Raw genomic sequence first — 24,829 nt, 5'->3', positions numbered from 1 at the left:
CTTTAAAATCTAATTTCAAATGGCACCTTTGCATATGATTTTTTATTCTGAATCAATGTGCACAACTGGGTTTAGCTTCCAAAACCGATGTTTCTGTTTAATTAACTGCAGCAATTGGTTATTAAGATTTGGATGAAATAATAGCATCAAAGAATCATACAACAAAGTGTCTTTTCTTAAGTGGGTATTATTTTATCCAAGGCTTATCAATGCCATTAAACAGAAAACTTATGAAATACTGATAACTGGAATTGAAATATACAGAAGTAGGAAAACTATAAGAACAAGCACAATCATATTTTATTTTATAGTAAAACAAACAGTTCACCTGTACAATATGGAGCATACAAATTTTAAATATAAAACTGTAGCCAATAAAAGTTTTACATTAAAGCACATCTCTGTTATATCAATTCATTTCTCACGCATTCTTGATATAAATGGGTTAAGTGATTTGCAACAGTGCAACAACCCTTGAACTTCTAAATGGTGCATTGAATACTGCTCTCCACTCAAGTTGTTGCATTGTGCCCGAAAGCACTGAAAATGCCAGCTTCTGAGCACCGACAGCTCATTGTCCTAATCATACAAAATTTCTGTTCCAGGTATAACCCCTAAACATTGGGCCTTGATCCCAAAATAAACTGTTAATGTTATCACTGACCTGTGTCAGAAAATGAGATTTTTTCCATAAAACTAACCAACTAAATCATCCTAAAAACAGAAAACTGATTGGATTTCTTGACAGGCTAACCAAACACACATCAAATCAAACTGTACACCAGACTTGAGCGAGAACATGAAACTCCACAAGCCAAACAGAAAAGAGAAAAACTGAACAAAATATGTCTTTGCTACGTGACCAGGTAATATAGCTACCTTTCCACACCTGATAAAAGCATAACTTTGTTTTAAGCTATCTTAATTTATTGTCACAATAAAGAAAGGGCCCTTCTAAAACCTCTCTCTTAATAACATAACTTTCCCCAAAATGGAAAACAGGCAGACCACCTACGTTGAGTTTACAGCAACCCCAGTCAGTCTGATAAAGTCTGGAATGAAAAGAAAGACCGAGTTTCATTTTGCATCATAACATGTGACATGGCTAAGACTGACTACTCACCAGTAGGGGTTTGAAGGGTTTGGCAAGCGATATCAAATAAAAACTCCACTTCCTTAGCCCTTAAAATTTACCAAACGATTAAACTTAAAATCTCATGCTCCATAATTTGTTTGTCTAACATGTTAGCCGTCTCTTTCACACATAGGTGCACAAACATAATGTACAATATTGTATTAATAATGGCAAAATACTTCCAGGACAGGTAGTGTTTACAGAAGGTGCAATTTGTCAATCAAATTCTCCCCTATTTTGCGGTATAGTAATGGCATGTCCATTATTACTACTGTTCTCAGAGGATAATTTAATTGTTTTTTCCATTGCATGGATGCTGCAATAAGCCGCATTCTTTCACCTTACACTAGAATCCACTTATGTTGCTGTAGCTAGGTGGGCTGAATTCAGCTGCATGGTCTACAGCAAGGTTCTAATCTGTCAGTCAAGGTCATTGACTTCAAGGCACAAGAGACTGCAGATGTCGGAATCTGGAGCAACACACAAAAACTGAAGGAACTTAGTGGGTCAGGCAGCAACTATGGAGGAAAATGCAGTTGACATTTCCGGTCAACACCCTTCATCAGTTCAGATGGTCTCGACCCAAAAGGGAATTGACTTTTCTGACCTGCGTTGAATGCAGAGAGGTGGTACAAAGTGCAAATATATTTCTTTTCTGGAAAAGTACAAGGGTTTTGTGACTAAACCTTTAAATGTTCAAGAGCAGAACCTATCAATGCAAAGACACTGTTACATGCCTCAAGACTGTTAACTTTAAGATATGCCCCATTAGATCTTATCAAGCAGCACTCAACCCAATTAAAAGTGGAATATTTTAGAAGGTGTGTGTTAAAATACCTTATTTGCATTCAGATGTAGTTGAGACATACAAGGCTGAATGAGTTGGGGTATAATTAATAGTCATTTGAAAACTATTTTACTAGTTTCTTCTCACTTGCAGCTCTTTATTCCACAGACCACAATTGTTCTACAGTACCTGGATCTTGTCCATTATTTAGTACAAATAGTGAGAAGTTGTAGGTCACTTCATTACAGATGCAGGAGGTGGAGAAATTATAAACACGTCTAGTCTTTGTGTCCGCACACACACATGCACACAGTTCCAGGAGGGTTAATGATAATCATTTAGGCTGAAAGGCTTGACAAATTTCCCATCCATTCACTAAAAGCATTCCACAGCACCTATAACATCATCCAAACAGGAGGCAGCAATGATGCACTGATCAGATATCAAATCCATATTCTCTTTGGTCTGTGTTGCGGACTGGTAAATCTGTTGAACTACCACTCAAATGACAAATTTTCCACTTTTACCCAAGTGACTCTTATGAATTCCTGACCTAGCAATGACATTTCTTTGGAAATTATGCTAATCATCAACAAGTTTCAAATACAGAGTCTTAACAAACTGCATAATGGTTCTGTCCTCTCCCCTCCCTTGCAAACCTCAGCTATCTAACCATTCTCATCCTTTTTCCTACCACTTTCACATATGTCCTCTAGACAGTCAGCCATTGAGCTCACTGAACTGGATGTCTGAAGGTTTTCTGAAACACTAGGTTTGGGATCTAAAATATCTATATTCACATCACTTTTTCTCTTGGAAGGATCTGCTGGCGTTACAACTGTTGCAGATGGTGGTTTTCTTTTCAATTTGATGACTCTATTCACCATTAACTTCTTCTCTGGCATCTTGACTGCTGCTGTGCAACCAGAATCTATGGCACTTCCAGCATTTTGGAATTTGACAGGTTTTTGGGCACCTGATCCAGATGACCCCCTGTCATTGGAAGATGCTGTCCTGTGGTTTACAAGCTCCCCTGTACTAGCTCTCTTTACAGCTGTGGTTCTGAGATGAACTGAGTTCAATGCAGTCTTTGGAGTTGCAGCTGGAGTTGATAGTTTGACTAATCCAGAATTCTTCACTTTAATCTGGGTGCTGGTGGATGGGCCAGAAAACTCCACAGGTTTGTGGTATTTTTTGGGCGTTTCCATCTCTGTTTCATTGGCATCAACCGAGTGTCTGGAAGATGCATAAAATTTGCATTTAATGTACAGGTTAAACAAAACAAAAAACATTAGTAAATCTGATTTATTGGTACTAATAACTTCATAAAAATTCATCTATTGATATGCTTTTTGTTTCTTTCAAAATACCTCAAAATCTAACTTCTAAATACTAATGCAACAAACAATCCAAAACAATCTAATAAAGGAACTCGGTGGGTTTAGCAGCATCTGTTGGGGGGGGGGGGGGGGGGGGGGTTGGTGGTGGTGGTAGAGGAGGGTGGCTGTGAGGAAGGGAGGAAAATGTCAACATTTCGGGTCAAAACTCTACTTCTCAACACTGAGTTCGTCTAGCAGATTGTTTGTTGCTCCAGTTTCTAGCATCTGCAGTCTCTTGTGTCTCCAATGCAAATACTAATCTTTCGTGAATTAATTGTACTGAAGGTTACAAATGGGGAATCTCCTCATTCTGATGATACACACAGTGAAGTGCAGCAAACTTCCATGCTGAACAAAAAGGTATACCCTTTTTCTGCTGTGATTTTGTGCTATGGAATCAGAAACTAATCATTTTCTTACAGAGAATTACAGCCTCCAGGATGGCACAGATGTCATGATGTGAGAATTGGCAATATTCTAAGCTGTGCCCATAAATTCCTTTATAGGTAGTTGTGAAATTATTTCCCAAGTTATTGGAATAAATCAATGAGGATAGGAGGGAGGGAAAAACAGTTGGGTTGCTGACATGCTTTAAGCATCCCACTCAGAAGCAGTATCGATAAAGGTTGAAAACTGGCCAAATGGCGAAAAACTAGCAAAGGGGAAAGGAAATATTTAAGATTTATTTTTAGTGTATTTGGAGTATAACAAAGGCATAAAATAGCAATTTATAAGATGGCACTTTTTCCCTAACAGGGACCTCAATCTCATGGATAATTGTATTGTAATGATTAAATTTAAAATCACTCTAACAGTCTTTTTATAGTAGTGGCTCTCAAACTTTCCTTCTCAGCAGAATCCTCCTATATGCATCAGTAATCCCTTGTACAGAATAGCTACTTGTAACAGTTCTATCATTTCAGAATCAGAGTTTTGCAGCAACAGAGGTAGTATATAAAGTAGCAAATACAAAAGATAGCTCTGGGATCTTCAACACCCACACCGTTGGTTCTATTCTGCACAAAATGAGAAACACATTTTTGTGACAAAATACATATGGAACATACACCCACCGTTTCTGAATTGGTGCCACCATCTCTTTGGTGCCTTGCAACGGTCGGCCTTCAAGAGTCCAACATTCTATCAACTCCTGAGGAACTCGCCAGTAACTGACACCTGTAGGTAATACAAGAAAGACACCATAACTATATGCCGTAAGAGATATAGACAGAAGAGCAAGTCACAATTATGCTCAAGGAATGAAGATGATACAGACAATCTTGTCTATTTTGTTCACGCTAGATCCAAAATTATAAAAATTGAATAAAAATATAAGTACTTATGCAAATTATATTATGGAAATGATTAAATCCGATGACATAGCTGCAAACTGCTTCTTACCACAATGCCATCTTTGACAGCTCCACATTCAGTACTATAATTCCAAGTAAACTCATCTCCAAACTCCTAGATCTGGGACTCAACATCTCCCTTTGCAACTGGATCTTGATTTCCTGATCAACCGATCGCAATCAGTAAGGATAGGCAGCAACACTTCTGCCACGATTATTCTCAGCACTGGTGCCCCACAAGGTTATGTCCTCAGCCCCCTACTCTACTCCCTATACACTCATGACAGCATGGCCAGATTCTGTTCTACCTCCACCTACAGGTTTGCAGATGATACCACTGTAGTAGGCTGTATCTCAAATAACGATGAGTCGAAGTACAGGGAGGAGATAAGAGAGTCTAGCGACATGATGTCATGACAGCAACTTTTCCTTCAATGTCAGCAAAACAAGAGCTGGTCATTGACTTCAGGAAGAGGGGCGGTGCACATGCTCCTGTTTACATCAACAGTGCTGAGGTCGAGAGAGTTGAGAGCTTCAAGTTCCCAAGAGTGAACATCACCAATAGCCTGTCTTGGTCGAACCACATAGATGCCACAGCCAAGAAAGCTCACCAGTGCCTCTACTTCCTCAGGAGGCTAAAGAAATTTGGCATGTCGCTTTTGACCCTCACCAATTTTTCTCGATGCACCAAAGAAAGCATCCTACCTGGATGCATCGTGGCTTGGTATGGCAATTGCTCTGCTGCTGACTGCAAGAAACTACAGGGAGTTGTGGACACAGCTCAGCACATCAGAGAAACCAGCCTCCCCTCCATGGACTCTGTCTACACTTCTCACTGCCTTGGTAAAGCAGCCAGTATAATCAAAAACCCCACCCACCCCAGACATCCTCTCCCCTCCCCCCTCCATTTGGGTAGAAGATACAAAAGCCTGAAAGCACATACCACGAGGCTCAAAGACAGCATCTATCCTTCTATAAGATTACTGAACAGTTCCCTGGTACGATAAGATTGCGTCTTGACTTCACAATCTACCTTACACATTATTGTCTACCTGCACTGCACCTTCTCTGCAACTATTTATTCTGCACTCTGTTATTGTTTTACCTTGTACTACCTCAATGCACTGTTTAATGAATTTCTGTATGAACAGTATGCAAGACAAATTTTTCACTGTACCCTCGATACAAGTGACAATAATAAACAAATTTACCATCTAATTATAATTCTATTTCCCTGAAGGAAAAAAATCTCTGGAAACAAGATTTTACATAGTATTAAAAGATTATTTTTCATTCCATACACTTAGTTCAGGTACATACATGGATGATCTGGATCAATATTTCTAAAAATCACCCCTTTGTGCAAATGTAGAATCTGTAAGCCATCCACAGAAAACTTACTGTCATTTTTCAGGAGTAGTATTGTGGTTTGAAAGTGAGAGATACAATGATGCAACTGCTATCAGGAGAAATGCCATTTTATCTACATGGTGATCAATGCGTGTACCTGGCACCACATCCTTCTTGCTTAAACAGGACAGTTCTTTCTGTCAGCTGCAATATCCCATCTTTCAATTCAGACTTGTCTCTGGTATCACAATGAAAAAGCTAATGTTTTGTGTGACATGTCTTGTGGAATCAATTGTTCACTGACTGCAACTCTATTTTTCAGAAAACAGTAAACATAATAACCATATCATAATGTGCTGGTGAGTGATGTGGGTATTTTTTCCACAAGCTTATTTATTTTGAAGTTTATCAAAGGCTTGAATTTCTGACACAGAATGATGGAATTATTCTGCATAAAATAAACTTTTGAATGCAATGAATGTTACTTCATCAATTCAGGACGAACATCTGGTTAAAACTGAGGTTGCAGGAAGTGAAAGGGAGATTCGGATAGAAATGTAGAATGCTGGAATATGCGATAGAATTTCACAGATCTAAGATTACATGGATTTTCTGCAGAGTTGCTCAATATACTTGAGGGGAGAGCAGGAAATAATTAGTACATCTTTTCTTCAGCACCTTAAGCAATTGGGTGATGTTCACAAAAGAGAAGAGACTGAAATAGTCATGGCTTTAGCACATCTTTCAAATTACTTGAAAGCAATAAAACACAATGAAAATCCTGCACTCTTTGTTAGTCTTTTAATTCTTATTAGGGCTAAACTTACCGAGTGAAAATAAATCCAGCCCTATCAACTGGTGAAAGATGTACCAGGATCCGACATCCCTCCTATAGTCTAATCGGAGATCACACGCTGCCAGCATCGGAACGTATCAGGTGCCATTGCGGCTATAGCCTTTGCAAAACAAGCAGAGGAACCCAAAGAGGTGGGTAATGATTCCTGACAGATTCCTGGCCTCCAAAACCATGGTAACCAGGACCAGGAGAGATGTCATTTGGCCTCTTCAGGTAGAAATGAAACATTTCACAAGGTTTCAACCTACTTGGGCAGCATCGAGGAGTCAACTGAAAACAATAAATGTTTCAACAACCACATTGAGTGGAAAGCAAACTTTTATTGAAGTTTGTTTTGAGGTTAAAGAAGATGAGATCAAGGGATGGATTGGGGGTTTGGGGCAAAAAACAGAGACAAGAGAGAGATAGGGCTGCTTGGAGAAGGGACAAAAGGAGTGGTTCGAGTTGTAGACCGCAAGGAAGTTGGCAGGAGCAAGGGTGGTTGAGAAACTGAGTGGGAGTGGGAGAAACATCCTGGATTGGGGGGTGTTCAAATAAGGGGATGAAGGGTGATTCAGGAGTGGGAAGGATCAAGGAGAAGGGGATGAAGAGGCAGCGGGTGAGTGAGTGCGTGTGCGCGAGTGTGAGTGCATGTACATGTGCACACATGCATACGTTTATGCATTAATGTCCTTGCAGCTAAATCTGGTGTCGAATCAACTTGAACCCCTTTCCCTGGACCAAGGAGTCGCTCAATGAAGCCTGTCTGGTAGCAGGTATGAAACCACTATTTCAAAGAAACCGCTCTATTTCAAAGAAACCATTCCCAGAGCTTTTCCACTCCTCGATATGAAGTTCAGAACCTGGAAGGTCAGGACAATCCCAGAAGTGACAGACTTGAATGTCGCTCTGTTATAGCCCAGGAACTCAGATGTTCCGGTATTTGCAATGCTTCCCTTTGTGACTAGAAGTGACCGGCTCAAAGGATAAGGCAGTAGATGCATTTTCTTCTGGAAGAGAAACTCAGTTTTCATTGGGTGAGCTTTTCCATCAGGAATGAGCTGGTCAAGCATCTCAGTAGCTACTCTGTGGGATAAACGATCATTTCACGCTCCTCCAGATCACTCTAGTATGGAGCCAGCACTCCACGATCATCATCAAATATCTGGAAAATACAGTGAGGCCAAGAAGGACTTCTGTTTTGACTTTGTGAAAGTCTAAATGGTCATTCTAGATCCTCCCAGATGACTTCAGTGCCAAGTTGGAAGAGACACAAAGCTCTTGGAAGATGTGTTGATGAAGGAGGAGTAAGGAAAGCAAATTCTTAATGAGTCCTCCACTTGACAAAATGCTCGGGACATGGTTCGGCCATTATCAACGCCTTGTTTTATCAGAAAGACAAACACAAGACCTCATGGCAACACCCCTCAATTCAAACAATGGCACTGGCCAGATTGTCAACTGTGCTGTAACAGATACCAATCGGACTGACCATCACTAATCTGCCCTGTTATGCCCATCAGCCTGCTCCCAAAACAATGATGACAAAAGAAACAGTGCCACAAAAATATCAAAGTTGAAGGAGTCAAAGTTTTCTCAGACTATGCCTCAGGGACAACGTGGCAATCAAGTAATAGAAGTTGCAGAATGCCCAGTGTCTGGACCATCCTTAAATCCACCGTAATAAGAAAAGCCAGGAGATCTGGGATTTTAATTAACTATAAACGCAAGTTATTCTCAGATTGGAAGCCTCATCACAACTCAATGGGAAGAAAACAGCACCTGAAATCTGAGGTACTATAAAAAATACTGTGACTTAGATGACAGATGGTGGTGGGAAGGACAGATAACAATGTCATGTCTAGATTCTTCAGCGTTGTCAAGACCATCTACTGCTCAAACATCCAAGAGCCCTGCCTGCCGATAGCCAAAAATGGAGGAGAGTTATTGAAGTTAGAGAGGAAGGAACTCTTCACAGAACTTTTTAAAGAGACTACTTCATGTGAATATCCTTGGCACTATCTCACAACATACTACCCATCAGTCTTGTTGCCTCCCCACACTGACAAGTTAAAAAGGACACGTCAACTACAAAATGGCAAGACCTCTGGAGCACACTGTATCCCTACTTAAATTCTAAAAGTTCAAATTCACAGCCTCATCTCTCACACCTGGGAAAAGGAGTGCATGCCTGAGAACCTCAGATACAATATAATCCTGCCCAACTTCAAGAATGGAGACAGACTGTGGTAACTACAGGGGAGTCTACTTGTTATCAAAGACCTCCTCAGGTGCCACCTCCCTGTGGCTGAATAACTGCTGTCTGAGTCACAGTGTGGTTTGTGCTCATTTGCAGGTACAATGAATGTGATCTTCACTGCGTGATAACTCCAAGAGAAATGCAGGGAGTAGCATCAATCACTGTATGTGGTTTTTCCTTTTCCTTACAAAAATATCAGACTCTGTCAAACATGTGGGACTATGAGAATCATTTTTAGATTCGGACTCAAAAATTCGCTTGTTTTTGCATCTGCGATGTGATGGAATGTGAGTGCAGACTGGAGTCAGGCAAGGCCACAGCATTACTCCAACTCTCTTCTTTGTCCTTCTCATCACAATGTTGCACCTCACCTCTAAAAAGCTTCCCACTGGACTTGAACTAATCTACATGAGGAATTGGAAATGATTCAACCTATATCAGCTTCACTCCAGAAAAAAGGTCACTTCAATCTCAGTCATTGAGCTGCAGCACCTGGATGATGCTCGTGTGTGCACACAGTCAATGCTTACATTCCAAGTTGCTGTTGATGCATCCAATGAAGCACCAAGACAATGGGCCTTGCATTAAATACTTACAAAAATCCTTTACCAACTTGCCCCCATTCCCAAACATCAACCCAGGAATAAATGTCAATGATGATCAGATGCTGGAAAATGAGGACCACTTTCCATAGAGTCACCTCTCAGGAGGCACCATTATCTTCAGAGTGCCAGCACAGCTTGTGTCATCTGAGAAGAATGTTCAAAGATTAAGACCTCAAAACCAGCATGAAACTCAGGGTCTATTGGGCATTAGTGTTCTCTGCTCCCCTCTATGCTTCTGATAAAAGGACAACCTACAGCAGGCACTACAAAGCACTGGAGAAGTATCACCAGCACCGAAACTGCAAAATCCACCAAACCTACTGGCAGGATGAGTAAACCAAGGTCAGCATCCTCTCCAAGACAATACCCCATCTTTGAAGCTCTAACTGCACTCAGCCAGCTTTAATGGGCAGTCCACATCGCATGTCTGACACCAAACTCCCGAAACAGATGCTCCACTCCAACAGTTTACCAGAGGATCAAGGATACATTTTATCAAGGAGGCTTCCAAAAGTAACATCCTCATCATCTTGTGGGAATCCCTCACCCAAAAACACTCAAAATGAAGAGAGCATCCAGGATGGCATTGAGTACCTCAGATCCTTTGTTCAGAGCACATGGAAGTCCAGCACCACTTCTTCCTATATACCCACCTACATATCATGAACCTCCAGCCCCAGCAGCTGCAGAGCCTGCAGATTCCACACTGGACTTATGAGCCATCTCAGAACCCACAGAACTGGAGCAGAAGGAAGTCATCACTGATGCTGCCTGAGGAGAAGAAGAATTTACTGACACAGTCTGTTAGCTACGTCTCCATTTAATCCCACAAATAGAATACTCTGAAATCAGACATTCAGAAGACGACGTGCAATTGATATTTAAAATCCTACCCATCTAGCTATGAGACTGCAATAAAGAGAAATGATCGAAGCAGTGGTTGTACTTGTATCGTCACTTTTTGCAATTCTAAGCTTTACGGTTTAATCCTACTCTGCCGCAAAATGATCTGGAATTTGACTGGCAGTTGATGAATAAGATTCATTTCCCTCAGGGATTGTCTATGAAAAATTGTCTCTTTCCCAAGACTTCTGATGGTTTACCACAGTAATAACCATCCTTCATGGGAAACAAGAGAGCCAGAAACACATCTACAGATGAAACTGGCGGTGAAATTGGTGATAATCCAAAGCATGGCTTAGATACATCTGAGCTTTACAGCTCACCTCCAAAGTTTTTAATGTTTGTATGTTGACATGAAGGATAAGTACCTCGTCCCTCCCAAGAGTCAAAAGCATCCATCATTTTCTTCAGCTCACCAGCTGAGTAGTAGCTCCATATGTATTGTAGGTTGTTTCCAGCTTCCCTGCAAACACAGAAATATGAAGCAGCGGGATACCTGGACATTCAACCTCAACTGCAGGACAATTGTAATAGATGAAACATAATAATGTGATAACGTGTCTAAATGTTTACACTAATTAATACCCCATGCTCTTATAGGCTGGCATGAAAGTGAGGCATATGTGGTGGAAGCATCAGTGGACGAGGGAAGGAAGTGGAGCCAGAGCAGTGGGCAGTAGGAGTGGGGTGTAGATGCCCATGGACGGTGGGGACGAAAAGCAGTCAACTGGCCCAGGGGAGGGTGGCCATCCGCGGGAAAGGGAAAGAGGTGCCCTGAGGGGCAGAACTGAGAGGCAAAGTGAGTGGGATCTAGGCTGACAAGTGGGCAACTGGCAAAGGAGGTGGGCAACAGGAATCAGTATGTGTAAGAGAGGTGGGGTGTAGGGGAGGGCAAGGGGGATAGGGAGCAGCCAAGCAAGGGGGTGTCAGGGCAGTGGCGGGGAGTTGCTACAGCTGAGAGAGGTTCGGAGGAAGATCAGAGGTAGGAGCGAGGAGGTGTGTAGAAAGGAGAGAAAGAAGGAAATAGATTGTAAAACTATGTTGGACAATGAGTTTTATAACCCTTTATAATCAGTGACACCAGGCTACTGTAACATTACCAGTGGACTGGTATTGTAAACTTAAATGTTAACTCTGCCAGTTAAACATATACACTAAATTGTCTACTCAGAGTACTATTTAAGAAATTGGCAATTGTGTTATATATTAATAATGTAATTCAAATTCAGTTTGACAAGTCAAATTTAGGTGTCTAATAGTTCACAGACAACCTCTGGCAGTTAATCCACTGGAGGTCTTTGAAAAGCAATTAAGGAGGCAGAATTCATCTGATTTTTGAGTAAATCTAACAGTTTAACAATCCTGACCTCTTTTATGCAAAGTAAACACTTCACAGTGTAAATTGATTGCCAGATCAATCACTTTTACCTCTTAAAGATACTTTTGCTTCTTATTCTGCCTCCCAGCTGTTTTTCAATGGCTGCAATCCCCTCGGTCTTTGATGCAAATACACCCAGGATCTTGCTTTCACAGCTGGCACCGCAAGTATTGAGATAGTGCAAGATCCACACCATGGGGTTTGTACAGATTAAACCATAGGAGTCACATATGTCTGTCAGTGCCTGTATTAATAACAACAAACAAAAGCATATTTAAATTTAAAAATCTTAAGTAACTGTTTCACATCTGATCCTCTTGTACATTTATACGTCACACATTTTTAAAATTAGGCAACTGGTAATTTTCTTGGTCCACAAAGAAATTTCACTCGTGAAAAACTAACATTTAGGAAATTTCAGTCATCGTGGGTTTCTGAGGGTACTTTGTTGGAATCAGCAACAGCACCGCTGGAAAAAGTAGAATTAAGAGATGCTGCCATTTTGTTTGAACTGTGCCTTCTGATAACACAACAATTACATAGATGGTGACTGAGTTTTGTAAAAAGATGGGTAGAATTTTCGCACTGGACACAGCCAGGAAACTGCAGCCAGAGTGTGCCTGTAATTGCCCTGGCTGGGCTGCAGTAACATGCATGTAATTGCCCTGTCTGAGATGCAATTAAAGATTGTGCTGAAATTCATTTATGTGAATCACAAACACAAATCAGCACCAAAAATCACAGGAAACATAAACACAAGTAATTCTGGGGATAATTTATAGAGAGCTGAAGTTCTCCACATACTGCATAGGCTCAAAGGACCATACAGGAATAGGTCCCTTCAGGAAGCTCTACCTCTGTATTCCCTTCCTGACGAAGCAAATCACAAACTTTTACAATAACTTAGATGCAAGATGGGCAAAGTTAAAGTTCTCCATTTCCACGAGCCTGAATTTTATTGATATTTCTTTGAATCACAATATGACGTAGGAGACAAATGCCTTAGGAATTGTGCCACTTTCAGTTGTTAACTTTATTTTTAGTGAAGTCCACAAGCTGTAGGTGAGGAATTACTGCTTTTTTCTGGGTAGCGTCTACTTTACAATAAAGTAAAAACAGACTTAAAAAGACAGGGATACAGAACTACATAATTACATGCACAATGGTTTTAGATTATGTTTATAGTGGTGCCATCTGTTTGTGAAGTGTTACAATAATATTTAAAGTAAGTACAATGCAGAGCATTATAGTAACAGTATGATAATGTTTTATAATGACAGCCCTCCTGTAACGAGCAGGTGATTGTGAATAAGGGAGAGCTAAACCTACTGATGCATGTGTTAATAGTGAATTCAGTTTAGTTCTGGATGCAAATTGAATAAATCATAATGTACACAAGAGAACCAGATTGCAGTTTTGGAAAATAGAAGTGAAAGAAAGTATCACTAAAATAACATTCTCCAAGGGACCTTACGTCCATCCAAGAGTTCAGATGAGACTATAATTTTACCCAAAGGCAGCACTTTTTACAGTTTCAGAGCCTCAATGTGGCTCTGAAATATTAACCTATAATATGCACCTAAATGGGAATGTGAAGCCACATCCTCTTGACTCAGAGGGTAAGAGAACTATCACTGAGCCAAGACAGAAGCTGGTAAAACTGGCAGAGCTGTGGAGGAAGGTCTAAAATGTAAAGGTGTGGAGGGACAAAGTTTGTGTGGGCTGACATTGTTAACTTGTATATTCCAACCTTGATAACATATAACAATTCTACAACATTATTATTTAATAAAAATTACCCAAAAGTAGTTGAATGCTGACTTGGCAAGACTTTCCAAAATAAATCAAAAGCTTTATTGAGCAATTGTAAATTTGCATGGCCTGGTCCTATTGTTTACTTCCCAATTTAATTAGATTTATCTAATTGAACAAAAACAGCATACCTTCAAATAAAATTACTGCACTTATTTCAGATTATTGGGTAAAACCCTCAGTTCTGTAACTCTGAGTATTACTAACCTTTTTGATTTCAATATTCGATTTTGAGCAATGTCTCTCCATTTCACTGGATAAATAGTCTGTCAAACTGTAGGGATAGGGAATGCCAAAGTAATCTGCCTCTTCTTGCAGTGCGACACGAATTCTTGCTTCTTCAGGAATGCAAAGTTCTCCATGCAGATAATCCAAGAGATACTTGAAGAGTTTTCCATCCCGTTCAATAAGACAAGCCCCTACATTAAAAGACTGTATATTAGACTCTAAACTTCAGCACTGCAAATTTAAAATTTAAAGAGTTTGGTTGATACCTCAAACAGTTTATTTTCTAACCAGTAAGTCTCATGCCAACTCCAACCTATTAGCAGCTAATAAGATTTATTAGTCACACGTACATCGAAACACACAGTGAAATGCATCTTTTGCACAGAGTGTTCTGGCGGCAGCCCCAAGTGTCACCGTGCTTCCAGCGCCAACATAGCATGCCCACAACTTCCTAATCCGTACATCTTTGGAATGTGGGAGGACTTTGGAACGTGGGAGGAAACCCATGCAGACACAGGGAGAACTTACAAACTCCTTACAGAGGCCGGAATTGAACCCGGGTCACTGGCGCTGTAAAGTGTTACACTAACCGCTACACTACCGTGTCTGCTACTGTCCCACAGTAATACCTTCATGAAGCAAGGTGCCTGAAGGAAAATCTGGGAGCATCTATCTCATCTCCATCTGTCCACTTAAAATGCACTATAACTGCAAAGAAAACTCCAGCTCACAATGAAGGAATGGAAAAAACTCTAAAAAGGGATGGCAAGCATTTACAAAGGCACACTGGTCTAATTTTTCTAAACAAAAGTTTAAGTGCCGACAATTTGCTAATATTTTGCAGTGATAAAACAAAAATAAAATAACTTTTTTTTGATAAGAATATTGTCTTGCATGGAGTTTATTTTAATGGCTCAGTTCTTAGGAAATCCATGACAGAGCTACGTCAATAAAACAATGTTAGTCTGAGCAGGAAATATTATACTTTTTTTTACATCCAAATAATCACCTGCAATTGCGAACTGCTCCTCTGCCATGACTTCTGAGATCCCCAAGGATCCCTTCCCACCATTTGTCATTAAAATTCTGCACTTGAACGACATCATCCAAAAAGACAACTTCAAATTCCATGAATATACTGACAATACTCAACATTATATACACACCACTGTCACTAAATTGTCAGATAGCTTATTTGACAGCCAGAATTTGACAACACAAAAGAGAAGCAGAATGTAACCATTCAGGCTCTGAGCCTGCTCCATCATTCAATAAAATAATGGCTGGACTTTTACCCCTAGTGGCACCAATCCCACATTTTTTGATTCACTAATATCCAAAATTTTGTCATTTTCTGCAATGAATACACTCAAAGCCCTCATGGAGAGAGAATTCCAAAGATCCACTCCACTCTGGGTGAAGAAATTTCTTCCTATCACAGTACTGAATGGCCACCCCCTTATTTTGAGACTGTAATGCCTGGTTCTACACATATCAGCCAAGGGAATATCATTCCTGCATCTACCCATCAAACCCAGAGGAATTTCCATGTTTCAAGCAGACCTCCTTTCATCCTAAACTCCAGATTTTATAGCCCCAATCTACTTAATCTCTGCTCATAAAAAAATTGCCCCTTTCTACAAATCAATCTGAAGAACTTTTGTTGCACTGTCTATTGTAAATATATTCTTCTTTCGGTAGGGAGACCAGACCTACACACAATATTTCAGGAATGGTCTCGCCAGGGCCCTACATGAGTGCATCAAGACATCTTGACTCTTGTAGTTCAAATTCTTTTGCAATGAAGGCCAACATACTGTTTGCATATCTAATTGCAGGTTCTATCTGAATGTTAATTTTCAGTAATTCATATACAAGGGCATGCAGGTCTCTCTACACACTAGCAAGTTTCAAATTTCTCAACTTTTAATAATACTCCACTTTTCTAGTTTTTCTAACAAAATGGATGACTTTTTCCATGTTATATTCCATTTGCCGTGGCCTCGCTCATTCACTTTGCCTGTCTCTATCCCTCTGAAGCCTCTCTACATCCTCCTCACAACCCTACCTGAATGTACACATTTATAAGAACGTTAATAAATTAATGCTCAATTAGAAACAAATGAGTGCAATCTAACAGCCACTGCGGGGAATTGGCTGCAAAGTAAACAAGGGTGGGAATTAAATGTTCCAGGATACTTCTAGAAAGGATAGGCACAGTGGAAAAAGAGGAAAGTAGTCATCCTGATAATAAAAGATAGAGCAGGGAAAGCATATTAAATCAGGAAAGCATGAAATAGAATCAATATGGATAGAATTAAGAAATACTCAGGGGCAGAAAACATTGGCAGAAACTGTTTATGAAGCAGATAAGATATGGTATTCTTGATCAGTATGTGGAGAACCAAAAAGGAACAGACTATTTTAGACCTGTTGTTGTGCAGTAGATTAGTTAATAATCTTGTATTAATGGGGCTTTAGAGAAGAGTGATCCTAATATGATAGTATTTTATATAAGGAATGAGAGTGATTTAGTTCAATCTGAAACCACAGTCTTAAATCTTAACCAAACCAACTACAAGCAAGCACAGTTGGCTATGGTGATTGGGAAATTACATTATAAAGAAAAGATAGTAAACAAGCATATTTAAATAATTAATGCATAGCTTAGAAAAAATTTTACATCCCGAGGCAGAAAAAAAAGGAAAGGCGGTCCAGCCACTGAATTAGACCAAAGGGAAAGACATATCTCCAGGAAGAGCAACAAGCTTGCAGATTAGATACAGATGTTATCAAATCAAAAATGCTGGAAATACTCAGGTTAGGCAGCATCTGTGGAAAGAGAAACAGTTAACGTTTCAGGTCACAGAATGACTGAAGAATTGTTGGAAAATTTACAAACACCAAAAACAGATGCAATGAAATCAAAGCTATTTATTTCAGTGCTGCCATTAAGAAAATAAAACGTTCATTATTTCAATCCAATTGTAAATCTTTCACTTAACTCCAAAAAGCATTAATTTGCTTTTCAGTTCCAACAACTTCCTCCTTCATCGACGTTGTTGGTCGGCCATGACTCTGTTAACAGCAACCCACTTCCATTTTCACAAATCTCCAATCCAGCCAACTGAAATACCCACAGATACAAGATGTTTCCACCATGTGATCCTCCATCAGGGAGCTACTCACTTAGCCACGTCCAGAGAGAGGTTAGATAGGTCAACAGTGACAGATTCCTTAGTATTTTAATTGGTACAGCTGGAATTTGTTCAGCTGAAATGGCAGTCTATCAAGTCACAATACACCTAAGCTGACCAATGGCCAAACATCAACCACAGACCGAAGTTCTGCAAGCCTGAATCCACAGGGAGGTACACAGATCCCAAAATTTCCAACTTCATTCTGCAATTAGAGTATATGGCTTGCTGCACAGTACACTTGTGCCATCAGCTGGAGGTGCAGAGGTTCAGCCAGTCACTTCCATAACAGTCTTGCCAAAGAATCAGAAGTTCACATCACAGAGTGGAGGCCATTCACCCCATTGGAAATAGATGACAGCTACTTTTCACACAAAGTCTCTAGGTAATGCTCACCTGTACTGATTCTTACGCCAGCCTTCAGCATAGTGGAAGGTCGTCGTGGCTATCCCTCGAGGTCGCGGATGATGGTCTTCTTTCCGTGGTACAGAGCGAAGACGCTTGTGAGTGTATTTGTTTAACGTGTACTTGATGTTGCACTACAAAAAGCATATGATACTTCACAAATCAACCAACTGATTCCAATGGCATGGAAACCACGATGATTGGAGCTGATGGATTTGTTGCAGCCTTCATCCGCCTTCACAGCCATTGAGTTCAAAGTAACTTCGTCCGCCTGTTCCACCATTGAGGTCTTGGTTGGATTTTCTTTGTCAGGGACCTCACCGCCATGGGTGACCCTATCAGGAGCATAGCTCCAGATGGCATCGCTCTCGGGATCTCAGGACCACACAAACTTCTCCACCACGACAAGGTGACAATCCACGGAGGTGGAAGGTACAGCACAGGGCAACTTACTTGCCTATCTTATTATCCAACTGTATCAAGAATACTCACAAACAATCCTTGAAAGTTTTAAGACCAACCAGCATATGGTTTGAACTACACAATAAAAACAAGGAGATATATGCTTCAAGCAGAATCCTATATACCGATGTCCTCAAAGGCAACCTAAAGTATTTTGGATGGTAGGCAAAAGCTGTCTCATGTAATTGTGCAACTAAAGCAATTGAAACTTACGGTAGTAAAACAAAACAAAGTAAACGTGCTTTCAAATAATCAATTGCTCATACTGCTAGTGGAAACAGTATAATATCATGGCTTATTCAATTATTATATCAGCAAGTGTCCCTGCACATCATTTAGTATTTGTCCATAATATTTCAATAAAAGTCCATTTGCATTAATGCATTCTCTCTAATTCTCCCCAAAGAAATGGATTTTGCTTGTAAATAAGACAGCTACAGTATAAGACAGCATGACATATGAATTGTTATGATTGACAATAATAACCCTTGTTACCTGATTCATCTAGTTTCAAAGGAAATCGTCCACTAAACATAGCACTAAGCATTGAGTCTTTAAAACGACAGAGGGAGTTTCGTCTGGCTGTAAAGAAACAACCTCCCACATTCAATCGGAGAATCTCGGAAATAGCTTGTCCCTCACAAGCCTCCATGATGTGCAACAATTGATCACTCCATCATTGAAATTCTAACTGTAGCAAAGAAAGATACAAGAAAAAGTTTGTTGTCAGCAATAAAATTCAAATACTACTCAGGATTTAAAATGCTGCCTTAAGATTGGTTAGTAGCCAGGATGTATTTCTAGTAATGACAAAATTCTAACAAAAATTGATTTAGAGTTGGCAGTGTTCAAGTTAGTTTGATTATGTCTTTCTGAAACACCCTTGTAAGTTTCTACAATAAGAGCAAACTGCTTTATTAATGCACAAGTGACCCATCTTGCAGGAATAATTTGTCCTCATTTACTTCCCAGCCTGTACATCAACACAGTTCAGTGCTTACAGACCTCTCAAACAAATAGACCCCACAAACATTTCAGAAAGGCAACACAAAACCCGGGACAGCTTTGAATTTACTGCAGAGTTCAGGTGGGTGGGGGCTGGATCAGCAGCTTTGAAGGTTTCTTTTTGCTAGCTCTGTGTTGATTAGGACCAAGGTTTGGGCCACCCCCTCCCTTCACCTCACCGAGGGCTCGGGCTGCCCACCCCTGTCACCAAGGGACCTCTCAGCCCTCCCCCCACCTTCCCTCACCAAGGGAAACCCCACACCCTCCTTGGGGCTCCAGCTGCCCCCCACCCCACTGTGTGAGGGCTCCTCACAGCCAGATCCTCCCTCCCTTCCAGCAGTCCTGCTGAGGAACGACAGTGAAGTTTGCCAGAGATCCTCGCTGTACAGACCACCTCCCCATCCATCCCTCCCTGCCTGCTCATACAGACGACTTCACCCTCACTCCCTCCCTCCCTCCCCCTCCCTCCCTGCACAGACCACCTCCCCCTCACCCACCCTCCCTCCCTGCACAGGCCACCTCCCCCTCACCCACCCTCCCTCCCTGCACAGGCCACCTCCCCCTCACCCACCCTCCCTGCCTGCACAGGCCACCTCCCCCTCACCCACCCTCCCTCCCTGCACAGGCCACCTCCCCCTCACCCACCCTCCCTCCCTGCACAGGCCACCTCCCCGTCATCCTTCCTTCCTCCCTCCCTGCACAGGCCACCTCCCCCTCATCCTTCCTCCCTCCCTGCACAGGCCACCTCCCCCCTCCTCTCCCTCCCTCCCCCCTCCTCTCCCTCCCCCTTCCCCCCTCCCTCCCCCTCCCCCCCTTCCCCCCCTCCCTCCCCTTCCCCCCTCCCTCCCCTTCCCCCCTCCCTCCCCCTCCCACCCCTCCTCCCTCCCCCTCCCCCCCCTCCTCCCTCCCCCCCCCCCCCCCTCCCTCCCCTCCCCCCTCCCCCTCCCCCCATCCCCCCCTCCCTCCCTCCCCCTCCCCCCCCCCCCTCCTCCCTCCCCCCCTCCCCCCCCCCCCCCCTCCCCCACTCCTCCCCTCCTCCCTCCCCCCATCCATCGACCGCAGTACTGCAGCCCCTCCCCGTCACTGGATCCTCACCTCCAGGGGCAGGGCTGCTGACCACACAACCTTGGCCACTGTATCTGTGGACGTGTCCCAGAGTCATTCAGCTGGAGACCAGCCCAGGGCTGCACCTTTGCACATTTAAAGTCCAGTTCGGAAAAAATAGAGAAGTCCTGCAAAACTTTATTTGCCAGACTTACAATCCAAACCATTTACTCAAGGGAAATATATTCTTGTTCAAGCCATTGACAAAACTACGCAAGAACTAAGTGACAAGGAATATCCTGTCCACGCAAACACCGTTCCCCTGTATAACATGGTAATAGATCTGTGCCAACCAGTAATTTTTCCCAGGGTTTTATACTGAGAGACTTCTGTCTGCAAGTACTGTGCCCCCATGATACACATTGACACACCTGTGCCAGTGAATACTCTACACCATTGTTATACTGTGAGAGACCTATGCTGTGATGTACCCCCCAGTATTATACAATGACAGAGCTCTGCCCATCAGTACTGTACCCCAGTGTTACACCATGAGAGTCTAGCAGATCTGTCTCCCTGTCATTCACAGCCCCAGATCTTTGTTGGCCAGTACTGCTTCCCCGTGTTACCTGGCAACAGACTTGTGCGCATCAGTATTGTATCCAAGTGTAAGACAGTGTAAGACTTTTGCCCACCAATAATGCACTCCAGTGTTACAAGGTGACAGGCGATGCCAGGCAGTACTCTACACAGTGAGAGTCCTGTGTCCATCAGTTCTGAACCCCAATAAGACAGAGTGACAATCATGTGCCCACCATTATTGTACCTTGGATAACATGATGACAGACTGTGCTGACAAGTATGAAACTCATGTCATACATGGATAGACTTGTGCCTACCAGTAATAAAAACAGAAAATGCTGGAAACACTCTGCAGGTCAGGCAGCATTTGTGGAAAGAGAAACAGGGTTAACATTTCAGATTGAAGACCCCGAACCAGAACTGAGAAAGACTGAAAGCAAACCCTATGAGAGATATTCCCTTCATCCTATCCATCCCTCCGCATTCACGCTGCAACTTAAAATGAGATAGGGATGAGGTAAATGACCAGGTGTTGTGCCTCCTACAATAGCCTGAGATATCGGATTAGTACAGGAAAGTGGAGCTGAGGCAAAAGATCAGCCATAATTCATGGGATAGTGGAACAGGTATCCGGGACCGAAAGGCCTACTTCTACTTCTATTTCTAATGTTCTGATGAAGGCTGATGATAGAGGTTGAGCAGGAGATAGAGGAGCAAGACCACAAGACAGAGCACCAGAAGGTTCCTGGTAGGCAGCCTGCACCTGAGGTGGATGCCTACTAATATTCTAATGACAATTGCATCCCTATTTTAAGTTGCAGAGTGCATGCGGAAGGATGGATAGGATGAAGGGAATATCTCTGATAGGGTTTGCTTTCAGTCTTTCCCAGTTCTGGTTCAGGGTCTTCAATCTGAAATGTTAACACTGTTTCTCTTTCCACAAATGCTGCCTGACCTGCAGAGTGTCTCCAGCATTTTCTGTTTTTATCACTGGTAGGCACAGGTCTATCCATGTATGACATGAGTTTCATACTTGTCAGCACAGTCTGTCATCATGTTATCCAAGGTACAATAATGGTGGGCACATGATTAGATTTTGGATCATTGCTGCTGGGTGCTTCATTATTATTATGACTGAGAATCCATCAAGAATTTCACCATTTTCACTCAATGTTTTCAGGCCCATCCCCATATGAAGACAATAAAAATATAATCTGTTTCACCACTGCCAATTAACATTAAACCTCCCTACCAAGATACAACCAACAGCATTTACAAATATTAATCTATTCACTTTGTGCTGACTCTTAGTGGTTAGTGTATAAGTACTCTTGCCTACACTCATGCTTCTACAAAATGTATTCCCAATGGCAGAGCATTGTTGGTGGATTCATTAACTGAGATCCTAAAGACACCAGTTTAGGGGTCCTTCAAAAACACCCCCAGAAGACTGTGAACTATGAATGCTTAGCTCCAGACAGCCCCATTCCAACATGGGTCTAAGCAGTCTGAACCACTCAGTTGACCACAACCTTCTCAAGGGGCAACTTGGGATGGGCAATAAATACAAGTCTCATGAAACATGAATAAATACACAGAAGCCAGCTGATGTTGCCCGGAAGCCAACATGATTGCAGTGGAAGCCGCGACCTCGGCCATCAGATGCTGCAGGAGGTTTGGCTCTACCAGAGGCTGCATGGAAATGTCTGGGCTCTCCACACTTGGGAGCATGTGTGTTCTGTGTCAAGCCACGGGTAAAAGCAGACTCCTCTATTCACCTTGCAATGATCCACAGTCTTTCAGCCAAGTGTCTGCTGTGCCAAGAATTTGGTTTGTCAAATATGAAGCTCAAGGTCATTGCCTAATTTCTTCACAGTAGAATTAGATGCAACCCCATCCTGGCAAAGTGGCTCTGGTGCAATCCTGTCCATTTGATGACCGGTGCATGTCATGACAAAGATCTGTGCTCTGTACTTGCCTCCAGATTACACACAGTGCAAGCCCCTGAGCTGGTGCCCATTAACATAGTGGTGATCATCCTCCTCTTATTCCAGTTCTTCCAGAGTAGTTGAGATGGATGCTTCTCCTGGAACCTGGAATAATAAAGCAGGAAGGGTTAGGATGCAGTGCTTCCTGCTATTGTAGGAGGATATATGTTGAGACTGTGTAGATTTTGTGAGTGGGGATAAATTTGGAGGATTAGGGAGCAGCAAGAGCTTTGCAAAGGTAAGAAAATTGGACTAGCCTTTAAGCTCAGCTGGATGCCCAAGCTCTGCCTTTGGCTACCACACTTGCACTATCCTCCCAATCATGACCAGGACTCTCCTCAAAAAGGGTGATCATATGAACCCAGACAAGTCCTGGTTGTGCCTCTACTTTCTTGATGCAAATCCGTGTGTAGGGCTGTGGAGGTTGTTTATATATGTTTATAAGATAAGATAAGATATCTTTATTAGTCACATGTACGTCGAAACACACAGTGAAATGAATCTTTTGCGTAGTGTTCTGGGGGCAGCCTGCAAATGTCGCCACGCTTCCGGCACCAACATAGCACGCCCACAACTTCCTAACCTGTACGTCTTTGGAATGTGGGAGGAAACCGGAGCACCCAGAGGAAACCCACGCAGACACACGGGGAGAACGTACAAACTCCTTACAGACAGTGGCCGGAATTGAACCCTGGTCACTGACGCTGTAAAGCGTTACGCTAACCGCTACACGACTGTGCCTGCCCAATGTATGTGATACCCCATGTGACTGAAGAGCTATGAGTTGTGCCTGTGAATGATCCAATGGTATGGGTTGTTTGAATGTCACTGTAGAGATTGGTGGTGATGGTTTGTAGTGCTGTCACTGGTATATATATTGAGCAACATTTTTTGTGAGATAGGTACAAACTTGGCCACTTGTGGCACTGGACCCACATCATACGTGACTTCCTGGCTGTTGCTCCCAATTGGTATATGACTTCCATCCTACCTACTTATGTTTGTTCTTTTGTCTATGGTGTACCATTGGAGAAAGTATTCATGTTTCTCTCTCTATCCAATAGTACATGCACCATACACTGGAGGCTTTCACCTTCAAATCCAAAAGAGGAATCAAGCAAAATATTTCATAGTACAAAAGAACTGTGGTCTTTAACATTGAAATACACTAAACATAAGTATAAATAAATAAATAAAAAATAAAGGTGTTTTGTTTTGTTTGCAAGCTCAGGAAATGTTGCTTTGCCAATGGAAGCAGAGATATTTTGTCTGTGATAGATTTGATGGCACTATAACCTCTTAAAACTCCTGCTCTGGAGGGTGGAGTGCATTATCTGAGTTGAGACACCAGGGCAGTACTGAGGGAGTGCTGCACTGCTAGATATTCCATCTCTCAAGGCCCCTTTGGTAGGTGTAAAAGATCCCGTACTTCAAACAAGATCAAGGGAAATCCTCAGTCTCTTGGCCAGTGCCTATCCTTTGGTTAACATCACTAAAACTGTAAATCAGATCAGTTTCTGAACATCAACATCTTAAAGTTGTTTATGGCAATGTCTTACTATCTCTTAACACTTTGTCATTATGCTCCTCTGATCAGCTTACTAAATAGAACTAATAGCAAAGACTAATGGGAAATTGATATAGAACTCCCTTTGATGTTGCATCAGGTTCCATCTTCCAATGGTGTTCTGGTTTTGAATCCATTTAGATTTACTGAAAGATAACTGAGCATTATTCATGCATTTACAGCAGGTATCAGTCACTTACAATTTGGATGATTGGAAGTGCAGAGTGCCCAGTAGGATTCCTGCAATGCTCTGTATCTCACTGAAGCTAAATAATAAATCTAGGCTGGTTTTTGGCAGATTTCCGTTAGATGGTGGATAGATCCATGAACTCAGTGAGAGGCACTTTTGATGGCCAGGCATCATTCAAATCAGTTGGTGAGTGGGAGAAGATGGGAAAGGTTGATTGGAGATAATTGGGTGAGCAAACGATGGGCAGCTTGCTCAACAGGAGGGCAGGATTTTCAGTTAGTTGGGGAATGCTTACAGGCTGGTCAAAGCTGAATTTCATTTCATCCTTCAGAAACTGATGTGCAGAATGCAGGGTTGGGGGTGAG

At 42.0% G+C, this 24,829-nt stretch overlaps 1 protein-coding gene across 2 annotated transcripts; it reads right to left on the bottom strand.

Moving 5' to 3' along the window:
• Nucleotides 1-279: 279 nt before the first annotated feature.
• On the bottom strand, nt 280-19,524 carry LOC127571644 (BTB/POZ domain-containing protein KCTD18-like). Of its 2 annotated transcripts, none has more exons than XM_052018232.1 (7): nt 19,407-19,524; nt 18,584-18,779; nt 14,004-14,215; nt 12,035-12,228; nt 10,975-11,069; nt 4,375-4,477; nt 280-3,158 (listed from the first exon to the last, which is right to left on the bottom strand). In XM_052018232.1, exons 2-7 carry the CDS (start codon nt 18,738-18,740, stop codon nt 2,591-2,593), a joined length of 1,329 nt encoding a protein of 442 aa, XP_051874192.1. In that variant the 5' UTR covers nt 18,741-18,779; nt 19,407-19,524; the 3' UTR covers nt 280-2,590. The 2 variants fall into 2 exon arrangements, with proteins under 2 accessions (XP_051874192.1, XP_051874184.1); XM_052018224.1 differs by lacking the exon at nt 19,407-19,524 and adding an exon at nt 19,164-19,290 and having other exon boundaries at nt 289-3,158.
• Between the last annotated feature and the right edge of the window lie 5,305 nt (nt 19,525-24,829).

This window comes from Pristis pectinata, chromosome 1, assembly GCF_009764475.1.
Source record: "Pristis pectinata isolate sPriPec2 chromosome 1, sPriPec2.1.pri, whole genome shotgun sequence".
Classification (NCBI taxonomy): Eukaryota; Metazoa; Chordata; class Chondrichthyes; order Rhinopristiformes; family Pristidae; genus Pristis; species Pristis pectinata.
This window is presented reverse-complemented; position numbering and strand designations above follow the sequence as displayed.

Excerpts from the sequence above, each read along its gene's own strand:
- LOC127571644 (XM_052018232.1), bottom strand. The coding sequence starts at position 18,740 with ATGGAGGCTTGTGAGGGACAAGCTATTTCCGAGATTCTCCGATTGAAT. Across the intron at positions 14,216-18,583 it reads TTTGAAACTAGATGAATCAG|GGGCTTGTCTTATTGAACGG; the intron begins GTAACAAGGGTT and ends CTTTTAATGTAG. Across the intron at positions 12,229-14,003 it reads CGAATATTGAAATCAAAAAG|GCACTGACAGACATATGTGA; the intron begins GTTAGTAATACT and ends TTATTAATACAG.